The sequence below is a fragment of the Acinonyx jubatus genome, chromosome D1 (assembly GCF_027475565.1).
Source record: "Acinonyx jubatus isolate Ajub_Pintada_27869175 chromosome D1, VMU_Ajub_asm_v1.0, whole genome shotgun sequence".
Taxonomy (NCBI): Eukaryota; Metazoa; Chordata; class Mammalia; order Carnivora; family Felidae; genus Acinonyx; species Acinonyx jubatus.
The window spans coordinates 15,553,153-15,577,147 of NC_069390.1; the positions used below are offsets into that span (position 1 = coordinate 15,553,153).

The following is a 23,995-nucleotide window of genomic DNA, read 5'->3' on the forward strand; positions in this document are numbered from 1 at the left end:
TCTCCAATTCTTTTATTCCTCTGACCTTGCCTTTGCCGTCAGGGTCACTGACGCCCCACTGCCACGCCCATTCTTCTCCTTCCGAGGCTCCCAGCCTGCGCAAGCGCAAAAGAAAACTGCCTTTCTTAGTGGAGGGCGCGAATCCCACTACAAAACGCATGCGGCCCTGGCCTGTAAGCCCCGCCCCGACCCCTGCGCTGGCTCGCGAGCGCCTGCCGTTTCTCCGGGCGGGGCGGTGGGCGGGGACTGGGCGGAGAGGCGCGCGCCGGTGCGTGCGTGTGTGCGCGCGCCGCGGGCGGGCCAGTGAAGCCGGCGGCCCTGGCACGTGATACGGGAGCGGCTCGGTCGCTTGGTGGCTTGATCTGTCTGTCCGTCCGCGGGTGCCATCATGGCGGACGCAGCCAGTCAGGTGCTCCTGGGTTCCGGCCTCACCATCCTGTCCCAGCCGCTCATGTACGTGAAGGTGCTCATCCAGGTATGAGTCGTCGCCATCCCTTTCCCCGCCCGGCGCCTTGTTTAGTCGCCGCTGCCCTCCGCGCTTGGCGATCGGCTCCAGCCTTCCCGGGCCTTCAGTCCCCTGAGATGCTGCTTTTTCCCTGCTGCCCCTTCTTTCCCCGCAGGGACAGCTTCCACTGCCCGCGCCTCTTCCACTGCCCATGGGCCTTCCCCAGGTCTCGCTTCCTTCCTGGGGAAGGCAGGGAGGCCCGATCCTTTCCCCGTAGCCAACTGCCGTCCTGCCCTGCCCGGTGGCTCCTCTGAACTTTGTTTTTTCATCCCTGAGGTTGATACTGGCCAGTTGCCACCAAGAGCTTCCCAACCCTCCCTGCATACCCCTCTGAAATTAGCATTCACCTCCTCCCCGGCCCGAACGCAAGACATTAAATATATTAAAGACAAATTTGATATTAAAGGGCAGCCAACACTTGATTAGCGTTTTTTTTCTTCTTTTTTCTTTGCTACTGTTACTCTTCTGAGATTTAGCACCAGATACCCAGGTAAACACAAGGAGCTCATTCAGAAGTGAGAGGATTCACTGAGCTCACTGAGCGCTCTCCCAAGAGCAGCCCTTGTGACTCATGACAGTGGAAACCACATCTGTCTGAGCTTGGAATAGTTCAGATGAAAGAGTTGAAGCATATATGTTAGTTTCTAATCTACTGTGAAATAATCCTTAAGTGACATTTTACATTCGCAGGCAAGTAACCCAGGTTTTAACTGATGGTACACTATTTGATAGCGTTTTCAGTTGCCTTTCTAGAATTCCCTGTGATGGGCATGTCATTCATTTTTTTAAACTCTTGTTGAGAGTTGACATAATTATGTCATGCATTATTCCAAGGAAGGGAGCAGTGATTAGAACCCCTGTCCTTGCCATCTACCTTTCTGTCAGAAACATGCAAGACCCTAAGGAGGGCCACATTTCTTACTATTGAGCTGATGCTACTCCATATTATGTGTCGCTTGGCTGACCCATGTGGATTCAGATTCCGTACATAAAAGGCTATTATAAAGTAAATTATTTTAACTAAGAACAAAGACTTTGATTGAAATGTGCTATGACATCTAAAACAGAATTGGCACATTTGTAGCTAAATAGTGTCTTGAGATGACATTTTGAAGTAAATCTGCTATGAGCTCAGTACTTCTTCAGGAGACAGTGTTTTTTTAGTGACGTCTAGAGCTCTTGTCTCAAAAATTTTAATATCCTCAGCCCTGATTACTTAACTTCTGTGTGTTGCCAAGTGTCTTTAAGGGTTTTGGTGAAATTTCCAAATACTCAGCTTTATTTATTTATTTTTTTTAGTTTATTTATTTATTTTGAGAGACAGTGGGAGAGGAGCAGGGAAAGAGGGGGGAGAGAGAGAGAGAGAGAGAGAGAGAGAGAGAGAGAGAGAGAATCCCAAGCAGACTCCGCACCGTCAGCATAGAGTCTGATGCGAGGCTGGAACCCGTGAACCACGAGATCATGACCTGAGCTGAAGTCAGATGCTTAGCTGACTGAGCCACCCAGGTGCCCCCCGAATACTCAGTTTTAAAAATAGTTGTATGGTAGCACTTTGAGGGAGCTCAGTCAGGAGTTAATTGAACAGGTTAAGAATCACGGCAATAACGAGTCAAAACCAAGTCCTATGGCATTCGTTCTCTCAACTTTCTCTTTAGCACTAAGAATGCTGAATATATTGTAGAAATAAAATGATAATCATTAACTCTAAAATGGTCTTCATTAGATTATTAATGACAATCAGCTTGTTTAACATGGATTTAGCTTATAATCATTTCCCACATGACTTATCCAACCATATCTGCATTTGCCTTTTGAGTGTTTCATCTTGATAGCCAAATCCATAGTGGATACTGGCTTAGTCTTCTGTTTTGTCCAAATATAAAAAATGTGTTTGGAGAGCGTAGCTGGCTTAGTTGGTATAGCATGCAACTCTTGATCTCCCAGTTGTGAGTTTAAGCCCCACGCTGGGCATGGAGATTACTTTATTTAAAATGTGTTAGATTTTCTTTAGAAAATATTTTTGAGCCTCAGTAAACTGTAGCTTTCCTAACACAAAAGTTCCCTTACTCTGTTTTCAATTTGATACTAGTCCAGCTCAGCTACATGGCTTACTTTGTAGAATTTGAACCAAACAAAAGGAAGCTTAGAGTTCATTGAAACTAGTGTTATCAGTTGAGGGAATAAGAAACTGACAAGGATGATACTTCATCATTGCCTCGGAAAACGTATGCTGTATTTTAACTGAGGTTAAAAATTATAACTTTACAACCAAGGTATTTTGGGGAATATTGCTTAGTATTGATACATCCTATTGTTTTTAAAGGTGGGATATGAGCCTCTTCCTCCAACAATAGGACGAAATATTTTTGGGCGGCAAGTATGTCAGCTTCCTGGTCTGTTTTGTTATGGTAAGTGTTTTTGATTTATTTGGAATTGGAGGACATTGAGGATGATGATAGGTAGACAGGAGGTATGGAAAGAAAACATATAGAAAGCCTGTTGACATGAAATTTCTATGTAACTATTTCTTTCAGCTGGAATTTAAATCTCTGACTTGTGTTCTTAGCTCAGCACATCGCCAGCATTGACGGGAAGCGTGGGTTGTTCACAGGCTTAACTCCAAGACTGTGCTCAGGAGTCCTTGGGACCGTGGTCCATGGTAAAGTTTTACAGGTAAGAACATCAGTTCATCTTCCCAAAGATTTAGATTACCTTTTATGCAGTTTGTTCTACTGACCAAGAGCAGGGTTATTTTTGCTTTTTGTTTTTTTTAATAATTGTTTACTTTTGGGGGGAGAACACAAGTGAGGGAGGGACAGAGAGAGGCAGGTAGAGGATCCAAAGCAGGCTCTGTGCTGACAGGCTGACAGCAGTGAGCCCAATGCGGGGCTTGAACTCAAGAACAAGGAGATCATGACCTGAGCTGAAGTTGGATGCTCAACTGACTGAGCCACCCAGGTGCCCCAAGAGCAGTTTTAAAGATATATTTATGACCGTGATCTTTCTTCCTCTTGAAAACATTTTCTTCAAATATCCATTTTTTTTCTTTTTAAAAATTTACTTATTTTTGAGAAAGAGAGAATGTATGCACAAGTGGGGGAGGGACAGAGAGGGAGGGAGGGAGGGGGGGGGGAGAGAGAGAGAGAGAGAGAGAGAGAGAGAGAGAGAATCCCAAGCAGGCTCGGAGCTGTCAGCTGAGCCAACACAGGGATCCATCTCACAAACTGTGAGATCATGACCTGAGCCAGTGTCATGAGTCAGACACTTAACCGACTGAGCCACGCAGGTGCCCCCAAATACCCATTCTTTTTTTTTTTTTTTTAATTTTTTTTTTTAATGTTTATTTATTTTTGAGACAGAGAGAGGCAGAGCATGAATGGGGGAGGGTCAGAGAGAGAGGGAAACACAGAATCTGAAACAGGCTCCAGGCTCCGAGCAGTCAGCACAGAGCCTGATGCGGGGCTTGAACCCACAGACTGCAAGATCATGACCTGAGCCGAAGTCGGACGCTCAACCAACTGAGCCACCCAGGCGCCCCCAAATACCCATTCTTAATTCTTTCCTGGGACGCAAGGGGAATTTGTATAAAATGAAGCATTTGACTTTGATCTACACAACCTTTGTCCTGTGAATCAGTCATTCTGAGAACAAAATGAATGCAATTATTCTATCTCCTGCATAGCTCATTTGATTTCTTTGAAGAAGGAAGGAGGCTGATTAAAACATACATATTTCTTTCTGAAGTTATTTTTTTCTTATCATTACTCCTAGTAAAATGTTCTCTGTTACAAACTTATTTTTTATGTATTTATGTTTAAAAGGTTTTTTTATTGATTTATATTTTAAAGTAAGCTGTGTGCCCAATGTGGGTCTTAAACTCACAACCCTGAGATCAGGAGTCGCATGCTCTACCTGTTGAGCCAGCCAAGTGCCCCACAGACTTATTTTCTTAAAAAACTTAGCAAGATAAACATAAAAGTCAGGATAGTGGTTATTTGTGGGAAGAGGGAAGGGAAAAGGGACCATGCATGACATTTGGGGGTAATGGAAATGATTTTCCTTGACCTGGATCATGGCTATGTGGATATTTGTTGTGTGATTATTTATTCCATGATTTATATTTTGTGCACTGTTTCTGCAAATGTGTTAATGTTAAATAAATTAAAAAAAATTTTTTTTTAACCATCAAGGTCCATGTCAACTGCAGGGCTGTAGAAATTTTGGGGAAGTAGGGGAAGAGGTGAGAGGTGGAACTTTGGCTATCTGTATCTGAGGCATTTGATTTTAAGAAAGCCAGAGATCTGAAGTCTGACACTTAACCAGCTGAGCCACCCAGACGCCCCACTAACTGCTTATTTAAATAGTACTGGGCACAATCCTTCATTTACTTTTGTAGGCTTTCACATTACCCCAGTTCTAATGTTTTACCATCTGATGACCATGTCTTGATTTTGTTAGTTTCATGATCTAATTGGCTTCGATTTCATTTTTTTTAAGTTTTTATTTAAATTCCAATTAGTTAACATACAGTGTAATATTAGTTTTGGGTGTACGGTGTAGTGATTCAGCACTTCCTTAAATCGCCCTCTGCTTAACACAAGTGCCCCCCCCCTTAGTCCCCATCACCTATTTCACCCATCCCCCACCCCGCCCACCTCCCCTCTAGTATCTATCAGTGTGTTTTCTGTAAAGAGTCTGTTTCCTGGTTTGCCTCTTTTTTTTCCCCCATGATCATTTTTTTTTTAATGTTTTATTTATTTTTGAGAGAGAGAGAGACAGTACGAGCAGGGAGGGGCAGAGAGAGAGAGAGAGAGGGAGACACAGGATCCGAAGCAGGCTCCAGGCTCTGAGCTGTTAGCACAGAACCCAGTGTGGGGCTTGAACTCGTGAACCATGAGTTCATGACCTGAGCTAAAGTCGGATGCTTAACCAACTGAGCCACCCAGGTGCCCCCATTTGTTTTGTTCCTTAAATTTCAGGTATGAATGCTAATTGGCTTCAATTTTAAATTCTCTTCACCCTTCATTGATTTTTGAGTTGGAAAGGTTTTCAGTAGATTCCTCACATGGAAGCTGTTTCACCCTTTAGCCACTTTATTATTCTTTACACTTACTCTTTTGTTATGTTTTTAAGTAAGCTCCACTCCCATTGCGGGGCTTGAACTCATGACCCCAAGATGAAGAGTTATATGGTCTACCCACTGAGCCAGCCAGGCGCTCCACCTTATACTTATTCTTGTTGTCATGCCTGTGGGCTGAATGTGGAAAAGTGTGGGTAGCCCGTGGGTGAGAGTAATGGAGTCCTAATGGGCAGGTATTTTTGGTGGATTGATTACTAGTGTTTCATTCCCAGCCACACCCTCCCCCGTGCTCAGTGAAAGTATTGCCCTTACCCGAGTGAGATTTACATATGGAAAGACAGCTGTCCTCTAGTGGGCTTCATGTGTAGACTTAGAGCAAAAGTGAAAGTACTACTTGAGAACAAGGTCCTGTATGTTCCAGAAAGTAATAAACTCCCGGTAATCAGGTACCCTGAATATATGTTTCACATGTAGCCAAATGAAATATAACAGGGGATTGGTACTACACTTAGTATCAAAAGCAGCTCCATACAATCAGGAAGAGAGACCAGTTCAGGGTTGGTGAAACTGTTAGCCTTTTATAAGAAAGAGTTCTGTATATTTGAACCAGAATGAAATTAAATTCTGTTCAGAATAGTATAGAAAGGACAGGAGGAAATTTTTATTTTAAGTTTCTTTATTTTTGAGAAAGAGCAGAGGAAGGGCAGAGAGAAGGGGACAGAGAATCCCAAGTGGGCTCTTCCCTGACAGCAGAGAGCCGGACGCAGGGCTTGAACTCACAAACCGTGAGATCATGACCTGAGCCAAAGTCGGACACATAACTGACTGAGCCACCCAGGCACCCCTAGAAATGAGTGAGAATTTTATTTTATTTATTTAAAAAAAAAATTTTTTTTTTAATGTTTATTTATTTTTGAGACAGAGACAGAGTGTGAACAGGGGAGGGGCAGAGAGAGAGGGAGACACAGAATCTGAAACAGGCTCCAGGCTCTGAGCTGTCAGCTCAGAGCCCAATGCGGGGCTTGAACCCACGAACTGTGAGATCATGACCTGAGCCGAAGTCAGATGCTTAACTGACTGAGCCACCCAGGTGCCCCATGAGTGAGAATTTTAAAATATGCCTGAAACCATTAGAATTACTCTTAACTAAAGACTTGGAATTTGACCCGAAAACATCATATTGCTTAATCTTAACATTTACTCCCTTTCTTCTGATTTTTCTTTTAAATCTTTTTTTAATAGGAAGTATTGTATGTTTTTTTAATCTGGTATAACTAGTGACTCAATTGTCTGCTTCTTTTATTTAATACCTAGCCCATCTTCTATTTCTGAAGTATCCCACAAATAATATTTCCTCTTCCAATCTAGTCTGAGCCTTGGCAGTGTTCAAGTTCTCTAAAAGAGAACAAAATCTTCTCTCGCCTGTTTTAGAAACAGTCAGGTACAAAAGGAAAAGTGAAGCGATTTTAGCTATTCAGACTTGGCACCAATTCTCTGTTCTTTTGTGCAGTGAAGAAAAGAGCCTTGCCCTAATTTGATATTGGTACTACTTTCTTTTTTTTTAAGTGAGATAAAATTGGTACAAAACATATGTTTCAGGTGTACAAAATTATAATTCGACATCTGTGTTCATTACAGAGTGATCGTCTGGTTACCATCCATCACCATACATTTGACCCCATTTGCCCATTTCACTCATCTTCCATCCCCCTTCCCTTCTGGTAACCTGTTCTTCGTGTCTATGAATTGGTTTGGTTTGTTTGTTTAAATTCCACATGTGAGTGAAATGCAGTTTTTGTCTTTCTCTTTCTGACTTATTTCACTTAACTTAGTACCCTGAAGGTCCATCTGTGTCTCAAATGACAAGATTCATTCTTTTTTATGGCTGAGCAATATACTCCATTATGTACATATACCACAATTTCCTTATCCATTCATCCATCGATGGCCATTTAGGTTTTTATATCTTGGCTACTGTAAATAATGCTGCTATAAACGTCAGGGTGCGTATATCTTTTCAATTTAGTGTTCATATTCTTCAGATAATCCAGAAGTAAAATAGCTGGATTTATATGGTAGTTCTTTAAAAAAGTTTTTTTATTAACTAATCTCTATCCCTAACATGGGGCTTGAACTCACAACCCTGAGATCAAGAGTCTCATCCTCTACCAACTGAGCCGGCCAGGCACCCCCGATAGTTCTATTCTTAACTTTTTGAGGAGTGTCCATACTGTTGTCCACGGTGGCTGCCTTAGTTGACGTTCCCACCAACAGAATCAGGTCATTTTTCTCCACATCATCTCTAACACCTGTTATTTCTTTTTGTTGACAGCCAATATAACTGATGTGAGGTGGTATCTCATTGTGATTTTGGTTTGCATTTCCCTGCTGATGAGTGATGTTGAGAATCTTTTCATTTGCCTGGTGGCCATCTGTATATCTTGTGTGGAACAATGTATATTCATATTCTCTGCCCACTTTTTTTTTTTAATTTTTTTTTAACGTTTATTTATTTTTGAGACGGAGAGAGACAGAGCATGAACGGGGGAGGGTCAGAGAGAGGGAGACACAGAATCTGAAACAGGCTCCAGGCTCTGAGCTGTCAGCACAGAGCCCGACGCGGGGCTCGAACTCACAGACCGTGAGATCATGACCTGAGCCGAAATCGGCCGCTTAACCGACTGAGCCACCCAGGCGCCCCGTCTGCCCATTTTTTAATTGGGTTGTTTGGTATTAGTTCTGCTTTTTCATGAAAAAGCCATGAGGCTTTTTCCATAACCTTAGGCCTAGGGTATGTTTATACCAGTTTATTTCTGGTAAACATGTATGTTTAGTAAATAATGCCCTTGGGTTTCTGTTTTGGTTTGTTGTCCTGTTTCATTTATCTATCTATCTATCTATCTATCTATTTATTTATTTATTTACTTACTTATTTAAAAAAATTTTTTTTGAGTAGGCCCCACACTGAGGCTTGAACTCACAACCCTGAGATCAAGACCTGAGCTGAGATTAAGAGTCAGATGATTAACTGACTGAGCCATCTAGGCACCCATTTCTTCTCTTAGATGAGAGTTTTCATGAGTATTTGCCTGTTCCTCTAGCTGGCCAATATGTTAAACTTAGTAATAAGATATCTTAGAGACACTTCCAACTGATAATAGAAATTATTGGAGATATTCAACAACAAAAAAAAACCCAGAAACTGTTTTACTTTCATTTTATGTCCTCTCTCAATGACACTATGACAGCCCTAATCATCCTTTCTTTTCTTTTCCTTTGTAGCATTACCAGGAATGTGACAAGGTTGAGGTATGTTGGAGCCTATTTGTATGCATGGGTGGCCCATTTCCCTTGCAGATAATTATTGCTCTTTGGTCCTCTTTAGGAGAAGGGACAAGCAGTCAGTTTTCCTTTCATCTCAGTGAGCGTTGGTGTACAGAGTGGCCAGGTGTTGGAACAGTTTTATTTAAAACCATCAAGATAGGGGCACCTAGCTGGCTCATTTGGTGGAACATGTAACTCTTAACCTTGGGGCTGTAGGTTCAAGCCCCGTGTGGTATGTAGAGACTACTTAAAAAAAAAATCTTTAAAAAAATTAGAAACAGAAAGAGAGAAAGAAAGAAAGAGAGAAGGAAGGAAGGAAGGAAGGAAGGAAGGAAGGAAGGAAGGAAGGAAGGAGAGAGAGAGAGAGAGAGAGAGAAAGAAAGAAAGAAAGAAAGAAAGAAAGAAAGAAAGAAAGAAAGAAAGAAAAGAAAGAAAACCTTCAAGATATCTGTCTTTCGTATTGATTTCCAGGATTTAGGCCCTGGGAATGTACAAAAAGAGGTCACACCTTCCTTCGACCAAGTTATCAAAGAGGTAAGAGACAAATTATGTCCTGTGCTAGTTCCCAAAATCACAGTGTATGCAGTGTGGCATTTTGTGGAATTAGGATCATCAGGCCTGTGTGTTCAGCGTTTGTTCCAGATGAAATCAGACCTTCAATTTAATTTGGGCTTTTCTATGTAGATATCATAAAAAAGAAAAAAAAAAAAGCTATTTGGATTGCATGCATTTGAAGGAAACTAATTTTGTGGTCATCTCATCTTTAAAATTGAAGAGGTTTTCCTTGAAAGTTTTCTAATGGAGTTGTAAACATCTGGCACAGTGTTAAATTAGTGGCCAGGTCCTTTGTGAATTGGATATTATCCATCTCTCTGGAAAAGCATTTTTTTTTTTAATGTTTATTTACATTTGAGAGAGAGTGTGAAGGGGGGCGGGACGGGGGGGAGGCAGAGAGAGAGACACAGACAGAATCTGAAGCAGGCTCCAGGCTCTGAGCTGTCAGCACAGAGCCTGATGTGGGGCTTAAACTCACAAGCCATGAGATCATGACCTGAGCCAAAGTCCTCAATGGACTGAGCCACCCAGATGCCCCTCTATCCGTAAAAGTTTTTACAATGTTATTCTGACTTAGGGGATTGTTCCTCACACCCATTTTCCTCTTCCCATCTCCTGCCTTAAGAGTTTGTTTCATACCTGACTTAATATTTATGGCTTTCAAAAGTACTCTTTGATTTCTTAGTCTTCACATTGTCTAATTGTTTTTAGTGAGGTTGCAATTTTCTCGTAAATGCTGCTTTCTTTTTAAAAAAAAATTTTTTTAATGTTTATTTATTTTTGAGAGACAGAGCAAGAGCAGAGGAGGGGCAGATAGAGAGGGAGACACAGAATCTAAAGCAGGCTCCAGGCTCTGAGCTGTCAGTACAGAGCCCAACGTGGGACTCAAACCCACAAACCGCGAGATCATGACCTGAGCTGAAGTCAGATGCTTAACTGACTGAGCCACCCAGGTGCCCTAAATGCTGCTTTCTAAAATATATATTCCAGGGGCACCTGGGTGGCTCTGTCAGTTGAACTTCCATCTCTTGATTTCAGCTCAGATCATGATCCCAGGGATCCCAGGGATTGAGCCCCATGTCAGGCTCTGTGCTGAGCATGAAGCCTGCTTGGGATTCATTCTCTCCCTCCCTCTCTCTCTGTCTCTCTCCCTCTCCCTCTCTCCCTTTCCACCCCTCTCACCACCCCCCCCCCACTCTCCCTCCCTCTGCCTCTCCTCTACTCCCACATGTACATGATCTCTCTCTTTCAAATAAATGGAAGAAATTAGTTTTAAATAATAAATAAAATATATATTCCAAAGCAAATCTTACTACAAGTGTAGCTATCAGATGAATCAACTTTGTTTCCATAAAGTTTCTACTTTTATTAAAAAATAGAGGAACATGTATTAATATACATTTTGTATTTTCTTAACTTCAGTTGGCCCATCCTGTCCCACAGGCTCTTCTCAGGACTACCATACCATGAGGGCTGTCTTAACTAAATAACTGAAGATAATGTTTAAATGCATAAACGAATGACCTGGTGTATTTACAACCTACCTCCAAGTATTGTAATTTAATTTTCTTTGCTACTTCTTTGCAGAGTCCTGGACAAGAAAGATAAACTAGGATAAATAGCATTTCTGAGATATTGTAGTTACATGGTTGTGGTGGAAAAACAAATCAGAGTTGTTGTGTTGGTACAGATTAACTAGAGCCTGACATTTGAATAATGTAGATATCAGAGTGTGAAATCACTCACAGTGAGAAAGTGACTTCAAAATCTAAAACACAGGCCTCACAGTTTTCTTCCAGCTTGGTTACCATTTGCTAGTGACCCTCCCTGTCTTTTTGCCTTTTTTTTGTCCCCCAATCTGTAAAATCGAGAAGATAACCAAAATCTGCTTTGCACATCAGTTTTGAGAAGTAACCCCAACAGAACATTGAAATCCACGACTAAGTGGTCTGAGATGATGACAGTGTGTTACAGTATCACGTTCAGGGCAGGAGGGCCCTGTCGCCCACATTACTTCTCACAGGAATTTGAATGTCATTTATTTAGATCTCAGAAGTGTGTGTTGATTGTTTCTAGACAACTCGAGAGATGATGGCTCGTTCTGCTGCTACCCTCATCACACATCCCTTCCACGGTATGTTTGCACTTGGTAACTGAAATCTGATTTGTGACCTTACTTTTTAGAGCATGATCTCTCCTCTCCAACTGCTTAGACAGATTGATGTGGGAGTTCACTTAAGTGCCTTGCCTGTGTGTTTTTTGTTTTTTGTTTGCTTACTTGCTTTGGCATTTATCCAGTTTACCCAGAGAGCAAAGTGTCTTTAGGTGGAAAAAACTTTTTTTCTTTTTCAGGGCTATCAAAATTTATGTCGACGTAGTTTTAAAAATCTTTTCTCTGTGTTCTGCAGTGATCACTCTGAGATCTATGGTACAGTTCATCGGCAGAGAATCCAAGTACTGGTAAGTGTTTTTATTTCCAAGGATTCAAGGAGATCAGTTGAAGTGCTTTACATTTTTTTTTTTTTTAAATCTTTATTTATTTTTGAGAGAGAGAGAGACAAAGTGCGAGCAGGGGAGGAACAGAGAGAGAGGGAGACACAGAATCCAAAGCAGGCTGCAGGCTCCAGGCTCTGAGCTGTCCAAAGTGCTTTCCATTTTTATGGTGCCTTAGATATATCATTTTGATCAAGTTGATATATCATTTGATATGCACACACACAGAAAAGGGAAAATAGAAGAAAATGGCCTGGGCACATTTAAGAAGCTACCCAAGATCTCAGAGCAAGTTGCAGAGACACTAAAGCCAAAATTCACCCTGACTCCATGTAACTAGGTAGTAATATCTCCACACCTGTCCCAAATTCAACTGTCTTTACAGAGTGAGGGTGGCAGAAAAGGGGGTGGGATATAAATTTGACCTTGTCAAAAGTGATAATTGAACGTTTTCTTTAGTAGCTCCAAAATAATCTTCATGTATTTTTGCCTTTCCATCTTCTGTATGTTAGTGGACTTTATGACTCCATAGTAACCATCTATCGTGAGGAAGGCATCCTAGGATTTTTTGCGTGAGTAAATTGTTGATTTGTGTGTGATTATTTGTGGGAGTGGAAAGCTTTAATGAAAATAAGGACATGACTGTTTAATCCCTGGAGAAAATGTACTCTCTGGGTTTCCTTCATGTTAAACTCTATTAAGGTCCCTCTGACTTAAATTCTCTTGTAAAGATCCCAAACTTTTACTTCCAGACATCTAAAACACTGGAAATTAGAGGGTTTTGTTTTTTGTTTGGGGGATTTTTTCATTTTGTTTTAACAAATAAATTTATTCCAAGTTTCTACCTTTATAATAAGTTCCTAATGATGTACAGTTGATAAACTAGGGAAACTTAATTTTTGAAAAATGGGAGAATTACCTAACATGTATCTTCCTTATCCTGTGAGTAACATGTTTTTGCAAGGCTATATCCGTTCCCTTGAATTTCCTTTAGAAGAACTTAGACTACTACTGTCATTCTTCTGTTAACAACAGAAACTGTAAATGGTCCTTTTTCATTTTCAGAGGGTTTCCATGTCACTGATTTTATTTGAGCGTCCTAGTCTGGGAGAGGGGCGCCTGACTGCCTCAGGTGGTGGAGCACACGACTCTTGAGTTCAAGGTTGTGAGTTCCAAGCCCCACGTTGGGCACGGAGCCTACTTTAAAGAAAAAAAAAAAAGTAAAACCAAACAAATCACCTGGGAGATAGGCAGGGTAGTTACTATTATTCTCATTATAGAAGTGAAAAAAAGTTGATGCTCTGGGAATTTCATTTGCTGCCGGTCACGTAGCTGATAGGTAGTGGAAGTGGCATTTGAACCCCGGTCTTCAGTCTTTGGGGTAATGTTCATCCCGCAATTGCATACTGCCTCACCTAGGTCACCCAGGCCCTGGGAATGTGTTTTTTGATATCCCTCATCTATCTCTGGGCCATTCTTGTTTTGTTTTGTGATTTTGTAGCCATTTTTAGCCCTGTCAAATTTGAGTATCAAATACCTTAGCCAAAATTATATGTATTTTTAAAATTATTATTCATTTATTATGATTTACATGTTTTTTATTCCTAATCACTTATTATGCATTCTTTTTTATTATTTTTTTTTAACGTTTATTTATTTTTGAGACAGAGAGAGACAGAGCATGAAGGGGGAGGGTCAGAGGGAGAGGGAGACACAGAATCTGAAGCAGGCTCCAGGCTCTGAACTGTCAGCACAGAGCCCGACGCGGGGCTCAAACTCATGGACCACAAGATCGTGACCTGAGCTGAAGTCGGACGCTTAACCGACTGAGCCACCCAGGCGCCCATACATTCTTTTTTTTTTTTTTTTTTTAATTATATCCAAATTAGTTAGCATATAGTGCACCAATGATTTCAGGAGTAGATTCCTTAGTGCCCCCTCCCACAACCCCTCCAGTAACCCTCAGTTTGTTCTCCATATTTATGAGTCTCTTCTGTTTTGTCCCCCTCCCTGTTTTTGTATTATTTTTGTTTCCCTTCCCTTCTGTTCATCTGTTTTGTCTCTTAAAGTCCTCATATGAGTGAAGTCATATGATTTTTGTCTTTCTCTGACTAATTTCACTTAGCATAATACCCTCCAGTTCCATCCATGTAGTTGTAAATGGCAAGATTTCATTCTTTTTGATTGCCGAGTAATACTCCATTGTATATATATCCCACATCTTCTTTTTCCATTCATCCATCGATGGACATTTGGGCTCTTTCCATACTTTGGCTATTGTTGTTAGTGCTGCTATAAACATTAGGGTGCATGTGTCCCTTCGAAACAGCACACCTGTATTCTTTGGATAAATACCTAGTAGTGCAATTGCTGGGTCGTAGGGTAGTTCTATTTTTAGTTTCTTGAGGAACCTCCAAACTGTTTTCCAGAGTGGCTGCAGCAGCTTGCATTCCCAAGCCAAAACTATATTTAAGTCTCTTATCTGAAGCAGGCACATTTTTGTCCCCTCTTGCTTATAGTTATTGATAGTAAGATGAACCATTGGCCAGAGCTCCAGGATGTATAGCTGGTCTGCATTTGAAAAATGGAAATTGGGTTGCTTGGGTGGCTCAATCCATTAAGTGTCTCAGTCTTGATCTCAGCTCAGGTCTTAATCTCAGGGTCGTGAGTTCAAGCCCTGTGTTGGGCTCCATGCCCAGCGTGGAGACTCCTTTAAAAAAAAAAAAAAGGGAAAATGGGAAAGTCATTAGAGATTAGCCTCTAGTATAGTTACATTACGTAGAATGAACTAGTTAGGACTAGATTCTGGCGGTCAGTGTCTTTTCAGTTCTCTAGAAGACTTTAAAATCTGTCTTTGAGAAGTGTTTGTATTGAGTGGATTATCTTTTTACTGATCACATTTTTTGGCTCTTATTTTTATTGTTTTTCATGTAGGGGTCTTATTCCTCGCCTCCTAGGTGACATCATTTCTTTGTGGCTCTGTAACTCACTGGCCTACCTCGTCAATACCTATGCACTGGACAGTGGGGTAGGTTGTGATCTTGATGAGATGTGCTGGTGCTGACTTTATTGTTTTCACTGGGCAGCTTTAAAGTAAGGTGGTGGGTCACCTGGCTGGCTTAGTCTGTACAGCATGTGACTTGGGGTTTTGAGTTCAAGCCTCACATTTGGCATGGAGCCTGCTTAAAAAAAAAAAAAGAAAAGAAAAGATAAAGTAAGGTGGCACTTTATTATGTGCCAGACTCATCATTATATAGCTAAACATTATCAGTCAACTTTTCAAAGGCTGATGGAATGACCTATGCTATTTACCATGAAAAGATGCACCTAAAAAGTCCTTAGGGTATGGCTGAGTCAGCCTAAGAAATCTAGCCCTGTCTCTGTGCTGCAAGGAGATCACATCTGTATTGGTACATAATTTTGGAGGGCAGTGCAAAGCAGGACAGTTTTATAGCATATTAATGGTGTTTCATCTAATCTGAAGTGTTAATGGGACTCCTGGTTTGGGCTTTTTAGAAACCTCAGCCTGGGAAGTTTTGAGAATTAGTCTTTCCTGGAAGCTGCGGGCCTCTTCGTGCACAGGCAGCCCCATAGCATAGTGGGAAATAGAACACACACAGAGGGAGGACTGAATCCACGCTGTCCACTTCTAGAGTACGGAGACTTGTCTCTGCAGCATCTGGTGCACAGCTGGGTGTATGTAGAGGTAATGACTTGTCCCTCAGGTGTACCACAAATGTAGTTTCCAGGGATTGGATTTCTAGGACATCAGAAAAGGTTACTTTTTTTTTCTTTTTTTTTTTTTTTAAATCCTGGGTCTATCACATTTGTTCCTAAGCCATTGTAGTCTAATGCAAATTTGTCTCTTAATGTTGAATCAAGTTGATGATTTAGTTCACTGCCTTTTTATGGTCACAATCAGTATTTTATGTTTTCATCTCAAAATTAATTTTTAGGCTGTCAAAGAAACTAAAAATTTAGAGATCGAATATATTGATATGAGTGGGGACACTTAGCTGTTAGCATCATCTTAATTTTCTCATTCTGAAAAGGCTTTATTCCTGTTTTAGGTTTCCACCATGAGTGAAATGAAGAGTTATTCCCAAGCTGTCACAGGAGTGAGTTTTTTAAAACCCCCTTAACCTTCTAGTTGTGTTTTGTTTCCTTTTCAATTTCATCTGGGTCGTGTCATCACAGATGTCTCACAGGAATGTCTCTCAAGTTCATTAATGTTTCTCAGAGGTGAGAATGACCCAGGGTCCCCTTGTCACAGGAGTGGCATTAACAAGCCCACATGGTTTGGTCTATGCCACCGTGCCCCCAAGTCTCAGGCCTGCTGCTCGCGGCACCCCACTGATCCTGTACCAGACAACTTCACCCTCTTGAGTCTGTGGAGTTTTCCAGTAGTTGACTTCTGAAGTAACTTCCATCATTTTTGGAAGGACCTCATGTTTTCTTACTTTCTTCAGGGGTGTTTTGAAATGCTTCATTGTATTTGATTGCATTTACTTTTTCTCTTAAATAATGTAATTCAGTTTTATTTGAAGGAGGACTCTGTCACGGTACGAGATGCCTTCTGGCCTTTTGTTAAAGTGTTGGATGTATCGGTATGTTAAGAGGAGGAAGCATCTCCAGGCTCAAAAATGTGAGCTACTGAGAAAGCAAAGCTAGTGGTGGAGCGTTGCCCACAGTGGCGCTAGGGCTTTAAGGGAGAGGAAGGAAGAGAATAAAGATTCAGAATGACCTAATAACTTAGCTGTCTTTTTACCACTTCACAGTTTTTTGCCAGTATGTTGACCTATCCCTTTGTGCTTGTCTCTAATCTTATGGCTGTCAACAACTGTGGGTAAGTGCCCTGCATTTCTTATTCTAGTAGTTGGCTGCCTGTATGCCTGCCCGGCAGAGCAGTCCAGGGAGAAATTTGGGGAGGAAAAGTACAGTTGATGCCGTTACTAGATTTCCTAAATCTTTTCCCTGAATGCCCCATGTACCAGCGGTGGCATCAATGTATGTTTGATTATAAGCAGCCGTCTCATATCCTCTGTTAGAATATCTCTCAAGTACTTACAGATAATATTCCCTTCCCTGTAGTTTAGGTCCTCTTCTGAAAAGGTGGGATTGTGATCAAATGACTCTATTTCTATATCTTTCCTTTATTTGAAGTCTTTATCTTCCTTTTAATGAAACTTACAAAGGATATGTCAGGGGTTGAGTGGCAGCTTGTCGGGGCTTCATGGAGAAAGTAAGTTTCTTTCCTAGGGACTTCATGGAAAAAGGAAGTTTTAAAGAAAGAAAAGTAGGAGATTTGGTCCATAGAAAGTTTCTTTCTTTTTTTTCATGGGAAGTTTTTTAACCTTTCACTGTGTTGGTTGAGAAGGATGGATGGGGGTACGGTGGTGGACACCACCGATTTCCAGCTTCTGGACGCCGAGTAACGACCGCATTGGGCAGGAGTTTTGCCTCTTTCTTTAAGTCAGGACAGTTCCAGTGCAGTGCCTGGCGCCATATGCCGTTAGACGTGTCACTGTTTTCAAACAAGGTATCAAATAGATAGCTGTGTGGAGATTCGAGCATAGTTATCATACTTCCTGTCATGTCACATTCTGGTTGTTTTGTGCCCAGTAGGGCCCCTGCCACATCTTAACCCAGAGCGTAGTAAAAGAATGAGTTGAGGGTATTACTGTCCCTGACAGATTTTTAGGGAGGAAGAGATTATGGGTTATATCTGAGTAAAGTATGTAGTCACCACTGTTTAGATTCATTGCCATATTTAGGCTCTGTTGAACATCACTTATCTTTTAAGTCTCCTTTCCCTGCTTATAACTGCTGTGTTCTAGAATTATATTTGTTCACAAATTAAAAACCCAGATGTTTTAGAAAATGCCTAATTGGTTGACGTTTCTGTTTCCTTGCTGTTTCAAAACCTAAATATGAGGGAGGAAAATCCTTTTGGGATGCTTGCTCTTTTTTCCCTTTCTGAATATTTGTTTCATTAGAGCTAAAATTGTCTCTTGGGGAACTTTCTAGGTAAGAGAGTATTTTGACAAAGATTTATTGAACTCTTGAGAGAACGCTTTGTAAATGTTAATTTGAATAGCTAATCTTTTTTTTTTTTCCCTCCTGTTTCAGGCTTGCTGGTGGATGCCCTCCCTACTCCCCAATATATACTTCCTGGATAGATTGCTGGTGCATGCTGCAGAAGGAGGTACTAGTGTCTTACTCTGTCTCTCCTTCCATCCCTCCCTCCCTTCCTCATCACCCCTCCTCTCTATTTTCTTTTATTTTGTTTTTGTTTGTTTTCTTAAATAACGTCTCTGGAATCCCAGGTTAATTTTTGTAGCTTACCCTTTAACTACCAATTAATGCACCCTTTCCAGTGTTCCATGTATCGCTCCAGCATAGTCAAAAAATGTGCTGCTGAGAAGTCATCAGGAGGGGTAATGAGGAATTGAGAATCTCTGGATGTGACCTGGAAGCCATTTGAGCGATCACATTCAAATTACAAGTAGGGTCCAGGTAGACAGTTATCCTGGTGGTTAAAATGATGGCCTCGATTTCAGATTATTTTTTTCCAACCTCCTCTTTTTTCTTGTAACTTCCCACAATCTCCTTATATATTCAGGTGTTTTCCTACAGTAGAGAGGAAACTGAGAAACAAGAAACTGTTTGTTTTACGACATTATTTGTCACAGTGATGTTGATGGAGCTGGCCTCTTACTTCTGGAGTGTTTTTAGAGAATGATTTTGTCCAGACTCCAGTTTCTGGGTTTGTTATTGTGAGGTGTGTCATATGCAACCACAGGTCTCAATCAGTCTGGCCAAAGCTTTATTAGGAACCAAAATGGGTGGCTGTGTGCTGAATGTAACACGGGATCACTTCTAATGGCCATCAGTTTAAAGCTGTTTTTAAGCGGGAAGCACTTTTTAGAGGATTGTAGAAGATAGCGTATGAGGAAGCTCTTTGTTGCATTTTGTTATGGCACTTGTAATGCGTGTGAGAAAGGCCTTTGTTCACAGAGCTCAGCCTTAACTATGAATGAAAAAGGCTTAAGTGCTACTGTAGCTGCCTTTTTGCCCAGTGTGCAAGCCCAGCAAGCCCTGTGTGAATCCAGGCTAGAACACGAACGATTGCCATACACACCTAACATGAACGTTCTGGGTTCCATTCTGAGTCTTACACTCTCTATTGGGCAGTCTCTTATCGTGGTCCCCATTTAAAGGAAAGATGGCCTTTCTTTCCCTGCTTTCTAACTAACCCCCTGCTGTCGGAAGAAAGCAGATAGAAAATGTATTAGGGTATCAGACACCTTGTCGAGGGAGCAGTCAGTCCCAGAAGTGCTTAGGACAAGAGCAGCAATCTTGATGGGGTATTTGCTATATATCAGGCAGGCATCGTGCTGAGAGCCTGTATCAGCTCGTGCAACTCTCAAAATAACCATATGAGGAGGATGCATAGGTACCATTCTTTATCATCCCACTTCCCATCTGAAGAAACTGGGACTTTGAACCATTAAATAACACTAATTATATACCCCAAGGTTATAGAGTCTGTATTTGTGAGAGCGGGATCTGTGTGCAGCCAGTCTAACTTGAGTCTAGTCACTTAAGCTCCTAAGGTTATTGCTTTAATTGTAACATTTTAGAAGTACTTCATAGAGACCTGACCATTCCATCAAAAAGTAAATAAAATCTAGCACTTGGCGAGCGGTAGGACTGTCTCCGCACTTTGTACGTAACTGACTCATTTGATAACCCAGCCGGCAAGTGGCAGAGCCAGAATCCAAACTGGGAATTCTGTCGAAATAAGTCAGAAATTCTTGCCTTACCCGCATGGCAAAACCGTAAGTTAGTTCCACGAAAGCTCGGCTTGAGTCAGAGTGCACGTTGCTGCTCTGTACGGTGATAGCCCAGTCTTTCCTGGCCATTTTAGTCACGTCTCCAGAAACGTGTCCAGTTGGATCTCTCTGCTGATTTGGACCGGCTGACCTCATGTTCACACTAGACTTTATTTGTTTTTATTTTATTTTTTTTTCCAGGGAAATATGAGCCGAGGAAATAGCTTGTTTTTCCGGAAGGTCCCCTTTGGGAAGACTTATTGTTGTGACCTGAGAATGTTAACTTGAAGATGTGGGGCAGGGACAGTGACATTTCTATAGTCCCAGATGCACAGAATTATGGGAGAGAACATTGATTTCTATACAGTGTGGCGCGCTTTTTTAATAATCAATCTTGGGAAAATGGAGGTGTTTGGTGTCTGCCTTTTTTGTTCTTTTTCCCAGCACTACGTAATTTACCACTGAGAGTTCCCCTTAGTTACTATCCTGAAATGGGATGTTTGTGCCTCAGATTCCTTACTTAGAAAACAAAAGTTGCATTTTCCTAAAGGTATAGGCCGGTGGTCATGTGACTTGAGTCTTAATTTTAAGGCTTTTAAAATGTAGAGTACATTCTCAAGAAAGAAATAGTTCTATAAAACTTAAGAAACTTAATAAGGTAAACTATATGGGAGGTTATGCATACCTTTTCTTTAGCAGACCCTAAAACCTCAGCATCCACCAGAATCTGCCTCTCATTATCTGCTTCTAAGCACATTTGATTTACCCTCTCATTCTTCAAAAAAAAGACCATTGCTAAATTACCTTGGAAAATCTCTACAGGGGTATCCACTCCTTCAGTTTCTTATTGCAAAGTAATAAATTGTTGCCAACAGCAAAAGGGAAAATGACAGAACAAACAAGATTTGGAAAGGAAGCATAATGGCTTCTTTCCCCCCTCCAAAGAAATTCTTATCATATAAAATATGAAAAGCAAATACAGCAGCGGTAGCCCCCCCTTTTTTTCAGTAGCCCCCTTTCTTAGAAGTCTTTGCGGAAGTCCCTAAATTATTTTCATTGTATATAATTTTTCTATGTGATTATAATCTTATAATATTTTCTTCAGTCTTTAATTTTGTTTCTTTTTTGTTGTTGCCGAAGGTGAGTAGTTTACTTTTCATTCCTAATGATGCCCTTGGAAAGTGTACTTATAACTCCTTATCTGATAACGCAGACTTAAGTCCGCAGGGTTCTTAGGATGTTGACCATCTCGCATGTCATACCCTCAGTTAAGCATGTGAACATTTATAGGAGGAAAAAAATCACTTTAGAAGGAAATAATTTCAACTCAAGCATAAAGCTCCTATTTACTCAGGCCTTTTTAAAGCAGGTTAAAAGGCTCTAAAAAATGAGAAAGCATATGGTTTCACTACTTAAGTAATCCACTGGATGTTGCCAAATGAGCAAGCACTTAATTTGCTGCTCCTCAGACTTCTCTATCAAAAGAGCAGCGCCCATAATATTAGTGTGAGCATGTAGGGGTGTCCTCCCTCCCTCAGGGTTTAGGAATACAGCCTGAAGTTCATGAGTAGCCTACCTTGAAATGTCTTTGATGTCTCTTACTTTGTTGCAAGAAGTAATGTAAATTTTATATTCTATTCAATATTATATGCATTTGTTTTAATATGAAAGTGTTTTTGCATTACCCACTCCCCCCTCCCCAAAAAATCTTCAGTAAAGATGATCTAGGAAAATGTGCCATGTTTATTATCCTGTGGCTTCTGTGCTCATAATACCTGCCTGTTTCTAGTCGAGAAGCTTATTGGACTTTAAGAACCAGTCTGCCACCAGAGGGCGCCAAGTCTTCGGTTTTTGCCTATGCAAGTTGGGCCGTGAAAAATTTTAGGAAAGCCTGGGAGTGCTCAAAGTGCTGTCCCATCAGTTAGTCTAACTGCATCCAAGGTATAGCTACAATAAGGGTACTATACCAGTGGTCCTCCATAATATTATATAAGCTGTTAACATAATGAAACATCTATAGAGTTTATTCAGGAGTTAGTTAAATGCGTGTAGGTATTCTTAAGATACACCTGCAAGAAATAATGAACTGACTCATACGTGTAAATAGTACAAACCTAGATAAAGATCATCTAGTAAGCTGCACCTGTGAAACTGGGCAAGTGGTTTGGCTTGGCAAGTGCTGAGCTAAGTTCCCAGGAAATATTCCCCCAGGGGGTGTGATGGTCATTGAAGCAAAGAATCTGGGATTTTCTGCAACTTTTGGAGTGGCTGTATAAACTGCAGAGTATAAGAGCAACCTTAGGGTGAAAGAAACTAACCGTAGCTCTCCATTCCAACTTCTTACTGATACCTAAGCATAACCTCGGCATTGCCTCTAAGTTTCTACTCTAGGAATACCTTCCTTTCCCTCTCCTCATTGAGATTTTCCCTGTACGGTGAGATTCCATCCCGGTGCCATCTCTCTGTGAAGTCTCTCAGTCTCTCAGCCCTCCCAACCAGATGAGGTCTGCCTTCAAACTCCCCTGCCCCAGGGCTTGTAATTACAGTACAGACTAGTCTGACAAAATGGAAACTGCATCTGTTACTTACTTCTAAGTTCAAGGCTTACAGAGCAGTGGCATTACTTCTCTCTGATTTGAAAATATGTGAAGAAAAAGAAAAATCCTCTTTAGCCCCTTAAAGCAGGCCCACCAAAACATCAGCCTTGCTGGGCTTTATAGAAAAACTAGCCTTTCACCTTAGCAGTACATGCAGTTGGTCAGTTTGAGGTCCTGTGGCAGGTTAAGGGAGCAAGAAGAGAGAACGAGTATTGGGAAGTCGTGACTGTCAGGCCTGTCATGTAAGTTTTCATTCTCAGAATCTTTGGTAGAATAAGTATCCCCACTTTAGAAATAAAATGAGAAAGAAAATTTAGAAATAAAATTAGTAACTCACTCAAAATTACATAGGTAATTCTGAGTTAGATTCAGATCTGAGTCTTTAAGTCCAAGCTATGTTTTCTGCTTCACGAAGGCTATGAAATGCTGAGAAAACCAAAGAACATGCCTCCCACAGAGTGAAGTGTAGAAAGGTCTTGCCTCTGCAGAATGACAAATATGAGAAACAACCAAAAATAGAAATGATCGCCATTACTTTCCCAACCATTACAAAAGTTTATGTAGATGGAAAGCTGAGTTACCGTACAGTCAGCATTCCTAGGAGTACCATCAGTCCATGTATGTGGCCTCCTACTATCTTTGGAGAATAACATCTCTGGAAAGTGATTTACGTGTCAGCTCCTCTGATGGATTCTTCTAGAATATCCCAGCATATTGAATGGGTTCATTCAGGCTGCCTCCTTAAGTGCCATAGTGATTTATGTCTTTGGAGTTTTTTGTGTTTTAGATACAGACAAAGATACATGTTTTTCATCACCTTTAGGCTTACCTAAAGATGTCACATGTGACTTCTCATTAATTTTTTTTTTTCCCCTGTTGATCTCTCATCTTCCTGTCTCTTTAGACTTGAATGATCCAGAATCTTGCATTCTGGCTTTTGCCCCAGAGGGAAAGCTGTGAATGAAAGATTCTTTTGTCACCAACCACAAAATACCTTCTTTCCAGGAAAATATCTTTGATGGTAATGGCGATTAATTTTATAAGGTAACTGAGTGTTTTCCTTCCAAATACCTTTGTGCATATCCAGCAGCTTCCTCACGTTTGCTGCCTAAAACGATGTCTGGAGGAGGGCCCCTAGCAATGCATGTGTGAAGCCTCCCCAACATGCCCTGCTAGTCTGCCGGGACTGTGGGGCCAGGAGCCAGAGTCTTGAAAAGCCCATTTTCCCTTGGTCTCATAAGTGGGTTCCTCTGAGGTCCAGGCCCTGACTGTCCTGGCTGGGTCCAGTGAGGCAGATTTTGCATTAAAACCACAATTGTTCTGGAACCACCTCACTGCAACCCTGAAAAAGGATGTTTTCAAATAGATGCAGATCAGTGCCTTACACCTAAATGCGGTGGGAGAGCAGACAGCTTAGAGAGCAGCAAGGAAAAGAGGGAGAGAAATGTGAACCGGGGGTGCTGGTCAAGACGCCCCACCTTCCTGAGAGGGACAGCGGATGATGGAACGAACCTTGTCCCTCCGAAAGCCTGCAGCATGGCAACGGGTGAGAAAGTCTCCAGCGCCAGCTCCTGTCTTGCTAAGGCAGCCAGAACGGACTCTTCCA

General features: G+C 41.3%; 1 protein-coding gene across 2 annotated transcripts; it reads left to right on the forward strand.

Moving 5' to 3' along the window:
• The first annotated feature begins 273 nt into the window (after positions 1–273).
• MTCH2 (mitochondrial carrier 2) lies at positions 274–20,199 on the forward strand. Of its 2 annotated transcripts, XM_027072685.2 has the most exons (13): positions 278–475; positions 2,829–2,913; positions 3,072–3,178; positions 8,868–8,894; positions 9,381–9,443; positions 11,541–11,598; positions 11,873–11,924; positions 12,470–12,529; positions 14,892–14,985; positions 16,028–16,075; positions 16,736–16,803; positions 18,087–18,162; positions 19,994–20,199. In XM_027072685.2, the coding sequence occupies exons 1-13, from the start codon at positions 389–391 to the stop codon at positions 20,078–20,080; spliced, it is 912 nt and encodes a 303-aa protein (XP_026928486.1). In that variant the 5' UTR covers positions 278–388; the 3' UTR covers positions 20,081–20,199. The 2 variants fall into 2 exon arrangements, with proteins under 2 accessions (XP_026928487.1, XP_026928486.1); XM_027072686.2 differs by lacking the exon at positions 8,868–8,894 and having other exon boundaries at positions 274–475.
• Positions 20,200–23,995: the final 3,796 nt, after the last annotated feature.

What these genes read in the sequence shown, in the direction of transcription:
- MTCH2 (XM_027072685.2), top strand. Translation starts at nt 389, where the DNA reads ATGGCGGACGCAGCCAGTCAGGTGCTCCTGGGTTCCGGCCTCACCATC. An exon ending in AGGAATGTGACAAGGTTGAG is followed by an intron (nt 8,895 to 9,380) that starts GTATGTTGGAGC and finishes ATTGATTTCCAG; the next exon opens with GATTTAGGCCCTGGGAATGT. An exon ending in GGCATCCTAGGATTTTTTGC is followed by an intron (nt 12,530 to 14,891) that starts GTGAGTAAATTG and finishes TTTTTCATGTAG; the next exon opens with GGGTCTTATTCCTCGCCTCC.